The following is a 12734-nucleotide window of genomic DNA, read 5'->3' as shown; positions in this document are numbered from 1 at the left end:
AGTGTTACAAAATGGATGAGCATTTAATGGAGAGATGAAATTATTAAAATAAAATAATATTTTCAGTAATATTTCAATAAATGATAAAAAATTAAAAATAAATATATGCCAACATAAAATAAGTCAAATAAATTTATTAAATAATCAAACCTTACAATAACTTAAGGAATTAATGAGGGCAAAAAAAAAAGGTAGAAAGAGATTTAATGAAATTTTTGGGCAAAAAATATTAGGAAAGAGGAATTTCAAATCTTACAATAAGAATGGATCTCATGGATTGATGAGGTGTAGTAGGGATCTAATTAAATTTTTTTTTTTTAAATAAAGGCATTTAATAGATGGGTTTCCTAACATAAAATCCCTGAGAGATTTGAATTTTTTGTATGGTAGTAAGTTGATTAATTAACTTAATTAAACTCCAAAAGGTTAATTAAAACACTTAATAATTAGTTAATACAACTCAAGCTTGAGCATGATAAACTCAGCTCATGAGCAAGTTATTAGGTCGAGCTCGAGTAAGCTCACAAGCCGGCAAGACTTGTTTGCACACCTAATCACAGCGGCTTGCAGTAGACTAATTAAATTCTCGGTAAAACCCATTACATAGCTTAAATAAATCAGTTAAATTGGCAGCTTATGCTTCAAATTAGAATTAAATGGTTCCAGAATTAATAGAGAACCAGTTCCTCCCACTGATCTAATAATTTCAGCTCTCCTCGTATTCCTGTGAATTTTCACAGAAAATCTACATCATCCACCAGAATCGTTTATACTAGTTAAAAATACACAAAAAAGAGAAGGCATTAAACCGTTATGAGACCATGTGAAGAAAAATACATAAAGAGCCCTAAAAAGTAACATTTAAGAAATCTCAAGCAAGGTGTAATTGAATTTTGTCATGGAGGGTTACCACCAGATCATGGGCATCATCCAAGAGCCTCCAAACATCCAGTTTCCCTGCCACACTATTGCACTCCCTCATGATCTCATCCATGCTGCTGTACCTCTCTATGATTAGTTTCCTCCTCTGCAGCACAAAGGCAGCAATGGCATAGAGCAAAAGGTCATCCGTAGGTGGTGCTTGCAGCCTCATTCTACCCCACGCTGACCTCCCAATCCCTGCTCGTATTGCTGCCTGGTCGGCCCACATCACTTCCCACAGGCAAAGAGTCTGCTCCAATGTCAGCTCTCTCCTAAACAGAACCAATACCAACCTGTACGCAAAGAAGCAGTCTTCAGCCTGGAGCTGCTCAAGATGGTGGTAAAGATGTGCGTCCTTGGAACGGATTATCCGAGACACAATAGCCAGCTGCCTCCTGATGCCAAGCTCATCAAGCCGAAAGTTATGCCGTGCCTTCTTCATGAAACCAACGAAACACCAAAAGGCTTCACAATCGTCTTCTATCACTGTTAATATTGGTGACAGGAGATCACTCATCCCCTGACAGTAGCCTATTTCTGGGTCATATATTGCATATGCCTCGAGCGCAGCAACTAGACGAGAAGCATGGTATATCATGCATGGCTCCAGGTGATCAAAATCTTTCAACCCAACAGCTTTGGCATATCGCTTTGCAGCCACCTCAGATATGCCAGCTTGTGTTGGGGAATAGATAACCCACTCAGGATCAGCTCTGATCGCATCGAGTCGGACAATTCGCTGCCATGTTCTAAAGTCTTCGATTGTCCGATTGGAATTATCGATTTTGAGGGAAGCACTATTGGTTAGTTTGGAATAAGATTCTCCAGTTCCAAGTATTTCAACTGAGTGATCAGAATCAGATGAGTCTGTTCCGGCAAGGAAAACATCTAAATGAGTGATCACACTATGGCCATCTTCCCCTCCCAAATTACTGTTAGCGTCTGGACTCCTGTCATATACTGGTCCATCTTCATTGCCACTCCATAAAGAAAGAGAGAACGCTGATGTTCCATATTCAGAGATTTTTGGAGAATATGGATCCTCGATAAGATCAAGCCACGCTTCACTATATATCTTGTCTAAGGTCAGCAATGAGTTCCCCTGATTGGAAAAGTTTGAGATCTTACGGCATCTTATCCTCAGGTTCTCATATTCTATCCTGTATGGCAGTTAAAAAAAAAAGACAAAAAGTCATGGTTCAACTCTACCCTAATGGAAAAATAAACAGACACTTGTAATTCCTAATTGCCAAAATAAACTAATCTATCACACTATATAAATCACTTGAGTGCAATTAATGCTACACTTCATGTACTGCGCTACACTTAATGTACTCAAGAAAAAAAAAATAAAAAAAACCAGTTCAAGTACCTCTTCCGCACTTTAACTGCATTCCTTTCCATCTCTGAGCTGTTTAGATCATATCTGTAAAACCAAAGCAACAGAGTTCAGAAGCATAATCTTATTGGCAACTTGATTAAGTTGTAACATAGACAATGAAGAAATAACAAGATGCTGTCATAGCAGCATTTTTCTTGAAGTTGAAGGTGAGCATTGATAAACAAATATATAGGATTGTTCAGCATTCCATCCAAACATAGCGTGTAACGACTACAGAAATTTCAAGAGTTTAGGATAAGAAGGAACTGATTATATGATTTCATTCTGTTATAATTGATTAATTCTATGAACTATATAATAAAGCCTTTATATAAGCATACCATTGCTCGCATATTAGGAAAATAATCACAAATATGGAATATAATAATGCTGGCAACATAAGAAGTCAAATATTAAAAAATCGTTTTAAAAGAAAATAATGCTTAGGTCACACAAATTTAAATTACTGGGCAATGTCATTAATTTTACATTGGGATGATTTGTTTGACTTTAGATGCGTTTAGTGAGGCAAACCATCCAAGATAAGTAATTTTACTAATCTTATTCTGCAAACCTAATATCATTTGTAGCCTTACTAAGCTTTTCTCTTGATATAACAAACATTAATTTTCTTTCCCTTTGCATTAGTTTTTTAATAGTTGTAATCATGTTTTGTCTCACATTTTACGACTACAACGCAATGTATCTTAAGATGCGTCTGGCATTATATTTTCAAGATTTTTCATGTCGCTTTATTTGTGTTTTATAATGTCCATCCATCATGTTGCCTCCATAAACTTCGTAAATTTCTACCAAAAGATTTATTTAGACTTGATTCAAGTTTAGCCAAGTCCTACACATTACAACAGCATATCTCACAGTCAGTCACAGAGACGTTGGAACATTAGAATAGTGCGAATATAGGACACAGAGGTTTGTTAGCATATAATAGTTGGAGTACAAGAAAGGTTAGCCAGTAGATATTTTTTTCAAAATGACATGCAGTATCTTTTATGATGCTCAATTCTTTCAGATTGTTTCAACATTTTATTCAATTTTTGCAAGAATGTCAGTGATATAGTGCAGACAACAAATCAAAAGACCATTACACAGACAAGAATAAGGCAACTCTTTAGCTAATCTTAGCTCGCACTAAATTAAGTTGAAATGTTATCGTACATTGTGGAGTCACCGGTAATTCAACATGCCAAGTACCTTAAAAGAAGAAACAAATAACTAAATTTTCTCCAATGTTTTCCATGTCTTTGGAAAGCTTTACTCTATCATACGCAGCAAAACGGTGAACGTATTAGTAATTGCCGTAAAAAAAGCCATGTGCTCAAACACTAGTGATGTTAGAAGAAATTTAGGATAACTAGGCAACCAAAACTTGTTCTGGACATTTTTTTTGTTGTGCTTGTTGAGTGTATGTATGCTAAACTATCTTTGCACATAAAATAAATTTTCAGACACTTCGTATATCACAATTTTAAGATTTATAGTATTGAAGGACATTTATCTGCTGTGTACTGGGGTCAATTCCATCTTCATGCTTCATGATTGAAAAGTCAGCAATGCCATAACGAATTTATCATTTTTCGTCAAAATAAACATGTTTCTTTAGTCTATCATTTTGAAGTCCTTCAATTTGGCATCGCTCAACACAATATATGCAAGCCTTAGACCACTATTGTACATGGTGGACTTTCAGGTCACTTGTCGCACATCATATGACTTGATATTAGAAATCTTAGGATCTAGGAAATCATGATGCAGATCAAATTTGAAATATTTGAATTTATGCATGCAGATTCAAGTTCCCAATCCATAAACCCTTAAATTAGACAACTTTTAACACAAAAGATAATTTATTAGACAATCTATTAGAAATAAAGAACAGAAATCAAGAGGCTTGGAAAATCATAGGCTAAATTGAAAATCATGTAAATAATCATGTCGCAATAAAAAATCAGATTATACCAACTTTGATAAACTCAATCACATATACATACCAATAACAAGAAATTAGATATTATTAAAACAATGGTGAGAGATCATCAAAAAGTGACATAAAGAGTCCCATGACTGTATGAGGATATAACTTCCCCTAAAAATTTTCAATCTCCACTTGCACTAGGAGAGTTTAGAAGAAATAACATCTAATAAAAATTTTATAAATCTAAGCAGAAAGTAGAATGTTTTGCACATGCCTCTAAGCTCCATATTCATAAATAGAAAGCCTCCCTAAGTTATAATTTAAATAATCAAAGGATAAGCCGACAATCTTATCCGGAAGCTGAGAGAATCATAAGAATGACACAACTGCTAATATCCAATAACAGAAGCTATAACATCAATAGAAACCTTGATGGTGAACCATCATGATTTAATAATAAACTGCTAAAGACCAAATCCTACGAGTCGAATGCACATAAAAGAAGCATGCAAGAAACAAAAGCTGGTAATTGAAAGTCTAATAACAAAAGTATTCCAAACAACTACATACTTACTATGAAGATGTCCTACGGCTAAAACTAGTTCAACAAAATAGAGACGTGACGACCCAAACAGAAAAACCTCTAAAGCAGTCAAACAAAGATGCTCCAAGGATGAACCAAGAAACAAGAAAAATCATAAAATACAACCCATTCTCTTAAGAAACATCATAGACATGTTTACCGCTACTAAAATTAAAAGTTATAAAACTAATATTCTACTAATAAGACTATTTTTTGTACATGGTGAGTGCCAAGGCACAAATTTGATACAGGAGGGAATGAAACCCAAGACAATAGTAACAACTTCAAATATCTTTACCAATTAAGCAAGCTCATACCACAAAAAACAATAAGCCAAGATTTAAAATTGTACAATCGGGTTATAAGACATTTTCTTTTCATGAGGCAAGACATAAGCCTCTAGGAATTTTAAAGCGTAACAAACAAATTAAACTAGTAAAGTAATTAAAAATATGAAAAATAAAGCATTTGAAAGTAATCCTCTCTATTACTCGATACAAAGTAACAAGAAGTTCAAGATAACAAGAAGTCTAGAATAAGCAAATAAACAAGTTCTGCAATAAATTAGTATGGTTTAGGACTCCAAAATTTAAAAATTTATCCCTCCCATCCATTAGAGGGTCTTTGTTAGAATCATCACCATAGTTGATTGCTTTTTCGTATCCCTCATGCTCACTTGAATCAATATTCTCCTATTCTTCTTCAATCATATTCCTCTTCCCTAATAAATATAATCCAATAAAAGTATTAAATAAAATAAAAACTATAGTAGCCCTTAAGAATTTCTATTATATAAAATTATATACTGATCTTTTTCTATTACTTTCCTGTAAACTTTTATTATTATTGTTCCTTCCTCCATAAAAAAAGCATTGGGATAATCCTTTAAAGTTAATAATGCAACATGGGCTTCGGGATGCTATCGTGCACACCTCATTAAATGTGTCTTAAGGCGCACCTCAAATAATTAAAGCATACGCCTCTTTCTCCCATTATGAGATGTAAGCCTCAAGGCACTTTGCAAGAGTCTTGCATTAGTGCATGTGGGCTCCTTTCTGCGCCATCGGTCTCTTTTGCTTATTTGTTTTTGACGACGACAGAGAGTTTTAACGAGGTTCCAGGTAAATTTTCAGAAGGCATATTAGGTTTTAGATAAGACACTACCCAGAGATTTTTCCATCATTTTATGACTTTTTTATTTGAGTTTTGGTACATATAGGCGCAAGTCCCTATAGTTAATTATCCCAACCTGACAGAAGGTATCTTATCGGCAACCATAGGTTGCTTCATCCAGGAATCTTTTCCAATCTTCCAAAAATTCGACTAAGTCAAATATTTTTGAGAAAATTTTGGTAGTCTCCTGGAGTCCCCTCCCCGGCATCAGGAAGTAAGGAGGGTACTTGCCCTTTCAAATCCACCCAACCGGAGAGATAGTCAACGACCGAGGGCTTCAGGATCGGGTCAGGTAATTGGTCTTCAGAAGCTTTAATTGATGAAGATTCGTCTTAGATCGAGTGGTTGCGGATGATTGTCGACGATTGTCAATTGTCAATGCACAATTGAAGATCCCTTTTCCCTTTCTTTTTTTTTATTACATTAATTGGTTAAATGAACTTTAATTGAAATTAAATTTTGGTTTAATGTTTGTTCAATTTAATTAATTCCAAGTTAAACCAGTTAATTGCATGTTTCTCAAATCTTTCAAAAATTTGGCTAAGTCCAGAATTTTCAAATAAATTTCGGCAGCCTCCCGACATCCCCTCCCCGATACCGGAAGGTAAGAAAGGCATTTGCCCTTTTAGCTCGACTCGGCAGTAGTGAATCAACAACGAGGAGATTAGGAAAGCGATTGAGTCTTCAAGTCTTCAATCCCTTGGCCGGATCAGCTCGCGGCCAAGGGCTTTGGGGGACCGTATCAACCCCGAGACTTCCTTCAAATCATACTGCTGTCGTACCCATTGAAAATCCTCTCACCTCTCTTTTCTTTCTTTTTTTATATTATATAATTATATATTATATTAAAATAATATATATATATATATATATATAATAGAGAAGTTTAGGGCCGGAGCGGAAGGCGGGCGTCAGAGACTGACGTCGGGTTGGAGTTGCGACAGGAGACAAGCGTTGGGTTGGCGGTTGGAGGGAGTTCGGCCGAAGTAGGTGCTAGCCGGCGGCACGGGTGCAGGTCGGGTCGGCTAGGGCATGGTGGGTTTGACTGTTGGAGCAGATGGAGGCCGATAGGATCAGGAGGAAAGGTACGACCGAGAGCACAACTATCTTCTGAAATCCTTCCTTTTCTGTGTACCTGTGAGAGCGAATGAGAGGGGCCTTCAGTTTTGTGTTGCGAGTGCTGGTGGTTAGCGATCGTTGGACATGGTTGTGTGCGATCGTGGGGATCATGGTCGGTCGGTCGTTTTGTCCGATTCGTTGTTACAGTCAACAGGGCATGCCTCAAAGTGCTCAATTTTAAGTAATGCAATAAATTATTAAAATAAAACATTTCTAAAATTTCTCAATTAATTCATCCTAAAACACACATCTTATGTTTTTTATGGCTATAAACTTTGAGGTTTGCATCATGCTTAGATATTTTAAATTGCACATAAATATACCTGATATTTTATTTAGAATAATGTAATTAATTGTCATAAATATATCATACAGATTGAGATGAAAGCTGAGTAGTCAGTGACATAATTATTAGCTTTATGCCATCTATTCATCATAAGATGTTTGAACCATGCTCATGCTCTTTGAGTGATGCTACATGAGGTGACACTCTATCCTACGGATCTTTACTATTTCTAATTATATTATCCTTATTCCTTACTAAAGCACTTTTTTATTAATCCTTTATTAGTTATTAATTTATAGACATTATACAACATCTTTTGGATTACTCAAATAACATGAGCATAGGTTACATCATGATACTAATGTTTCTCAATATCAATTTGGATTCATGTCGGGTAGGTCTACTATAGAAGCTATACATTTATTGAGAGGTTTGATGCAGAAGTATAGAGAGAATAAGGAGGATCTTCATATGATATTTATTGATTTAGAGAAAGCATATGATAAAGTTACGAGAGAAGTTCTATAAAGAGTTCTAGAAAAAAAAAGGGTAAATAATGTTTATATTCAAGATATTAAGGATATATATGCGGGAGTTGTTACTTGTGTTCAAACACAAGGTGGTTTGACCAAGTATATTCCTATTTCTATTGGATTACATCAAGGATTAGCCTTAAACACATATATTTTTTCTTTAATCATAGATGTTCTCACTAGACATTTACAAGAGAATGTACCCTGGTGTATGGTTTTTGTTGATGATATTCTTCTTGTTAATAAGACTAGAGAGGGAGCTATAGGTAAACTTCAATTGTGGAGATCGACCTTAGAGTCTAAAGGTTTTCATTTGAATATATCTAGAACTGAATATATGGAGTGTAATTTTAGTAGTAATAGATTTAATGGAGAGATTGGACTTTGGGAGATTAAGTCATTAATAATAGTACACATTTTTGATATATTGGGTCTATTGTTCAGATTGATGGTGAAATAGATGGGGATATAATTAGCAAAATTCAAGTTGGATTGTTGAAGTGGAGAAATGCAACAAGCTTGTTGGTGATAGAGAAGCCCCCCTCAAACTAAAGAGAAAATTCTATATGATGGTGATGAAACCTCCAATGCTTTATGGTGCAGAATGTTTTCCATAAAAGAGAAACATAATATTAAACTGTTGCAGAGATGACGATGCTCAGATGGATGGGTGTCTTTACTCTTAGATACAGAATACGAAATGAGCATATATGTGAAAAGGTTGGAGTAGTTCCAGTGGAAGATAAGATTAGAGAGAGTCGCATTAGATGGTTTGGTCATATAAAACGGCGGCCTTCCGATGACCCGATTAGGAAAATAGATGTATTAGATTTGGCTTATGTTAAGAAAGGTAGAGGTAGACCTAAAATGACATGATTAGAAAATATTAGAAATAACCTTTATTTATTATATTTAAATGAGAATTTAACTTTTAACATGACACAATAGAGAAAAAGGAATTATGGGGATAAAGACTTGATGTTGTTGTTGTATAGTGCATCTTTTGTCATTCACTTACAATACAACAACAACATCAAGCCTTTGTCCCACTACATTGGGTCGGGGACAAGAATCCTTTTTCGCCATTGTGTCATGTTAAAAGTAAATCTCATTTAAATCTAATAATAAAATATCATTTCTAATATTTTCTAACCAAGTCTTTTTAGGTCTACCTCTACCGTTCTTAACTTAAGTCAAATCTAATACCCCAACTTTCCTAACCGAGTCATCGGAGGCCTCCGTTTAATGTGACCAAACCATCTAAGGTGACTCTCTCTAATCTTATCTTCCACTGGAGCTACTCCAACCTTATCTCATATATGTTCATTTCGTATCCTATCTCTAAGGGTAAATTCATTCACTGACAATGCACAAATTAAAGTACAATTTTCATTATCTTGTCTTAAACACACAACTCACTCTATATCAATCTACCAAGAAAGTTTTCATGCATGTTTCCTTTTAGAATAATACATAGAATTCAAAGAGAAGTTCAGAATGCAACATGTTTTCATAGGCAAATATATACTAAAAATGTCAACCAAAGTTCATACTAACCAAGGATGTAAATAGAACGGCATGCAGTAAGTTCAAGATATTGGTTAGAGTTCTTACACTCCAAGGAGGAATGGCCAAACATCTGACCTAATGCTTGGATCAATTCCCTAAACAAAAGAAAAACAATAAAATTACTCAAATGCCACTGACAAAACTATTATAAATCAAGTATTAACAGCACAGCACAACAGACAGTATAAACTACAGTATATGGTGGATAAAGGTCGAAGAGAGTAAGCGCATACTCTATTTCTGGCCTTCTTCAAAAACTTGATGCCACCATCACGAAGCCTTCCATTTGCTGCAAATAGACTATTCCAACAACGGCGAGAAAGTGCTGATCGTTGTCTTTTCCTTTGAGACCATGGGGATTTTAGATTACCTCTGAAAGAAAAAAAACCTCATAAGAAAATCTCCAAATTAGAAAGAAAGCTTAAGAAAAAGAAGGAACAACATACAAGCTTAGGTTTCGGTCAAACTACAAAATGGCCAGCAGTCGTTTAAGATAAATTGAGAATGAACAGAATATCAATACACTAAAAATCAAGGAATAATGGTTAATCTAGACATGGAACAGGAAGAATCATATATAAGTTCATAGTGGGTTAGTCTGAAGGACAGAGAAACTGAAGGAGATGCGTTAGAGCAGAGAATCTGAGGAAAAAAAAAAAAAAGATCTATCAGGTTGAGTCCTCGACATAAACTCGACGGTATGATAAAAATAAAGAAAATAAGCCTCCAAAACAGAATTTAGAGTAGCATAATTTTCTAGCAAAGATGATGGCAGAAGTTGAACTTCATGGAAAAGCACAATTTTGTTTGAAATCAGTAGCTATAAGGCAAGTAAATTAGGAAGCCAGTGAAAAAAACTACAGTTGCAAGTGATAACTAATTAGTGCGACACTACCCCATTAAATTACCTCTCCACAAAAGCATCCTTAGAATGGTTTAGATCTGTAAAAAACATCCAAGCTGTCCCACCGTGAACAAAGAAAGAAAATAAAAAAAGAGATCTTACAAATTGAAACACGATAAAATGAAAATCATTCTTCTCTCAAGAGAAAATAAGTCCACACACACAATCATTGCTGTTGTTCAACACAAAGCAGAAGATTAAACTACTGTTAGGTAAAAGGAAAAGGAGACGGAGTAGGACGTCATTAACATATGCAAATGAGATGAAAGTTCAAAGAAATTAACAAAGAACTTGCTGGTGAAGCAAAGAAGCAACATTCATAGAATAAGGAATTCAACCGTAACATACAAACCCACCGATCGGGAACTGTGGAAGAGGACATAATGAGAAGCGACCGCAATTGAATCCATGACAACGGAAGAGACGACGAGGAGGCCCGGCTTGAAGAAGAGGTGTTGGATCGTCTTAATGCTTTCATCTATTGTCTGGCTTCCTAACCCCCTATTTCAGAAGAGTCAAACGAAGTCTACTACTCTATATCAGCGTTTTGTTCTAGTCTTTTCTCCGCCGCGAAGAAAGCACGAAGCAGGCGGCGAGGGCAAGCCGGCTACCGCCGCCACTACCGGTGTCACCACAGTTATCACCGCCCACCCCCGCCGCCGATCAAGACCTCCAATCAGCTCCAAACTACCGTGGACCTCACAGAGACTTAGTCTCTTCCAGCGCTCACCTATAGCAATGGGGAGGATCCGGCCGGCACGCGGGTTGATGCATGCTCTCTCTCTCTCTTTCTCTCTCCAACTTTGGATCAGTAAAGCAAAGAAGTGGTCATGGAATCCGTGACATGTGACATAAATAAGTTTATCCCGTCAACAAAGAGAGACAACGGAATTGAGGCTGGGATTTTTTTTGGGGACATTTAGGTCATTTAAGACAAATTCATACACACAAGGCATTTATATGGACTCGAATCTTGAACCTCTTAGTTGGAAGCTTAGAACCAATAGGCCAAGGAGAGTTGTGTAGGCTGGGATTTTGATACAACAAAAAACATAAGTCTTTATCCCATTACGTGGGGTTAGCTACATGAATTTTTTTTTTCATTGTGTCCTATTAAAAATCAAATTCTCATTTAAATCTAATAAATAAAAGTCATTCCTAATATTTTTTAACCAAGTCTTTTTAGGTCTACCCCTACCTTTCTTAACATAAGTCAAATCTAATACCTCTACTCTCCTAACTGGGTCATCGGAAGGCCGCCGTTTTATGTGACCAAACCATCTAAGGAGACTCTCTCTATTCTTATCTTCTATCGGAGCTACTCCAACCTTTCCACGTATATGCTCATTTTGTATCCTATCTCTAAGGGTAAAGCCACTCATCCACCTGAGCATCCTCATCTCTGTCACAGTTAACTTAGTATTATGCTTCTCTTTTAATGGCCAACATTTGGCACCATAAAACATTGTAGGCCTCACTACCATCTTATAGAATTTTTCCTTAAGTTTGAGGGGTATATTTCTATCACATAACAAGCCCGATGCATTCCTCCACTTCAACCATTCAACTTGAATTCTGCTGATAATATCCCCATCTATTTTACCATCGTTCTGAACAATAGATCCAAGATATCTAAAACGTGTACTCTTATTAATGACTAGATCACCCAAAGTCACAATCCCATCACTAGGTCTATTACTACTAAAAAATTACACTCCATATATTCCGTTTTAGATCTACGTACTCAAGCGAAAGTCTTTATACTCTAAGGTTGACCTCCATAATTCAAGTTTACCTTCAACTCCCTCTCTAGTCTTATCAACAAGAAGAATATCATCAGCAAAAAGCACACACCAAGGTACATCCTCTTGCAAATGTCTAGTGAGAACATCCATGACTAAAGCAAAAAGATATGGGCTTAAGGCTGATCCTTGATGTAACCCAACCGAAATAGGGAAATACTTGGTCAATCCACCTTGTGTTTGAACACAAGTAATAGCTCCTGCATACATATCTTTAATGATTTGAATACAAGCATTATTGACTCCTTTCTTTTCAAGAACTCTCCATAGCACTTCTCTTGGAACTTTATCATATGCTTTTTCTAAATCAAGAACTCTCCTTATTTTCTCTATATTTCTCCATCAAACCTCTTAATAAATGTATGGCTTCCATAGTCGACCTACCCGACATGAATCCAAATTGATTTTGAGAAACATTAGTATCACGCCCCAGCCTATGCTCCATAACTCGCTCCCATAGTTTTAAAGTATGACACATTAACTTAATACCTCTATAATTCGCACAATCTTATGCATCACCTTTATTC

General features: G+C 35.9%; 1 protein-coding gene across 1 annotated transcript; it reads right to left on the bottom strand.

Annotated features, from left to right (window-relative positions):
* Nucleotides 1–637: 637 nt before the first annotated feature.
* On the bottom strand, nt 638–11200 carry LOC110094270 (the record flags this gene model as incomplete). Its single annotated transcript, XM_020819467.2, is given in 5 exon segments — nt 638–2081; nt 2294–2347; nt 9547–9596; nt 9735–9873; nt 10762–11200. Coding segments are annotated over 5 exon segments (1575 nt in total). The 3' UTR covers nt 638–871.
* Nucleotides 11201–12734: the final 1534 nt, after the last annotated feature.

This window comes from Dendrobium catenatum, unplaced genomic scaffold (assembly GCF_001605985.2).
Source record: "Dendrobium catenatum unplaced genomic scaffold, ASM160598v2 fragScaff_scaffold_387, whole genome shotgun sequence".
NCBI classification, from domain to species: domain Eukaryota; kingdom Viridiplantae; phylum Streptophyta; class Magnoliopsida; order Asparagales; family Orchidaceae; genus Dendrobium; species Dendrobium catenatum.
This window is presented reverse-complemented; position numbering and strand designations above follow the sequence as displayed.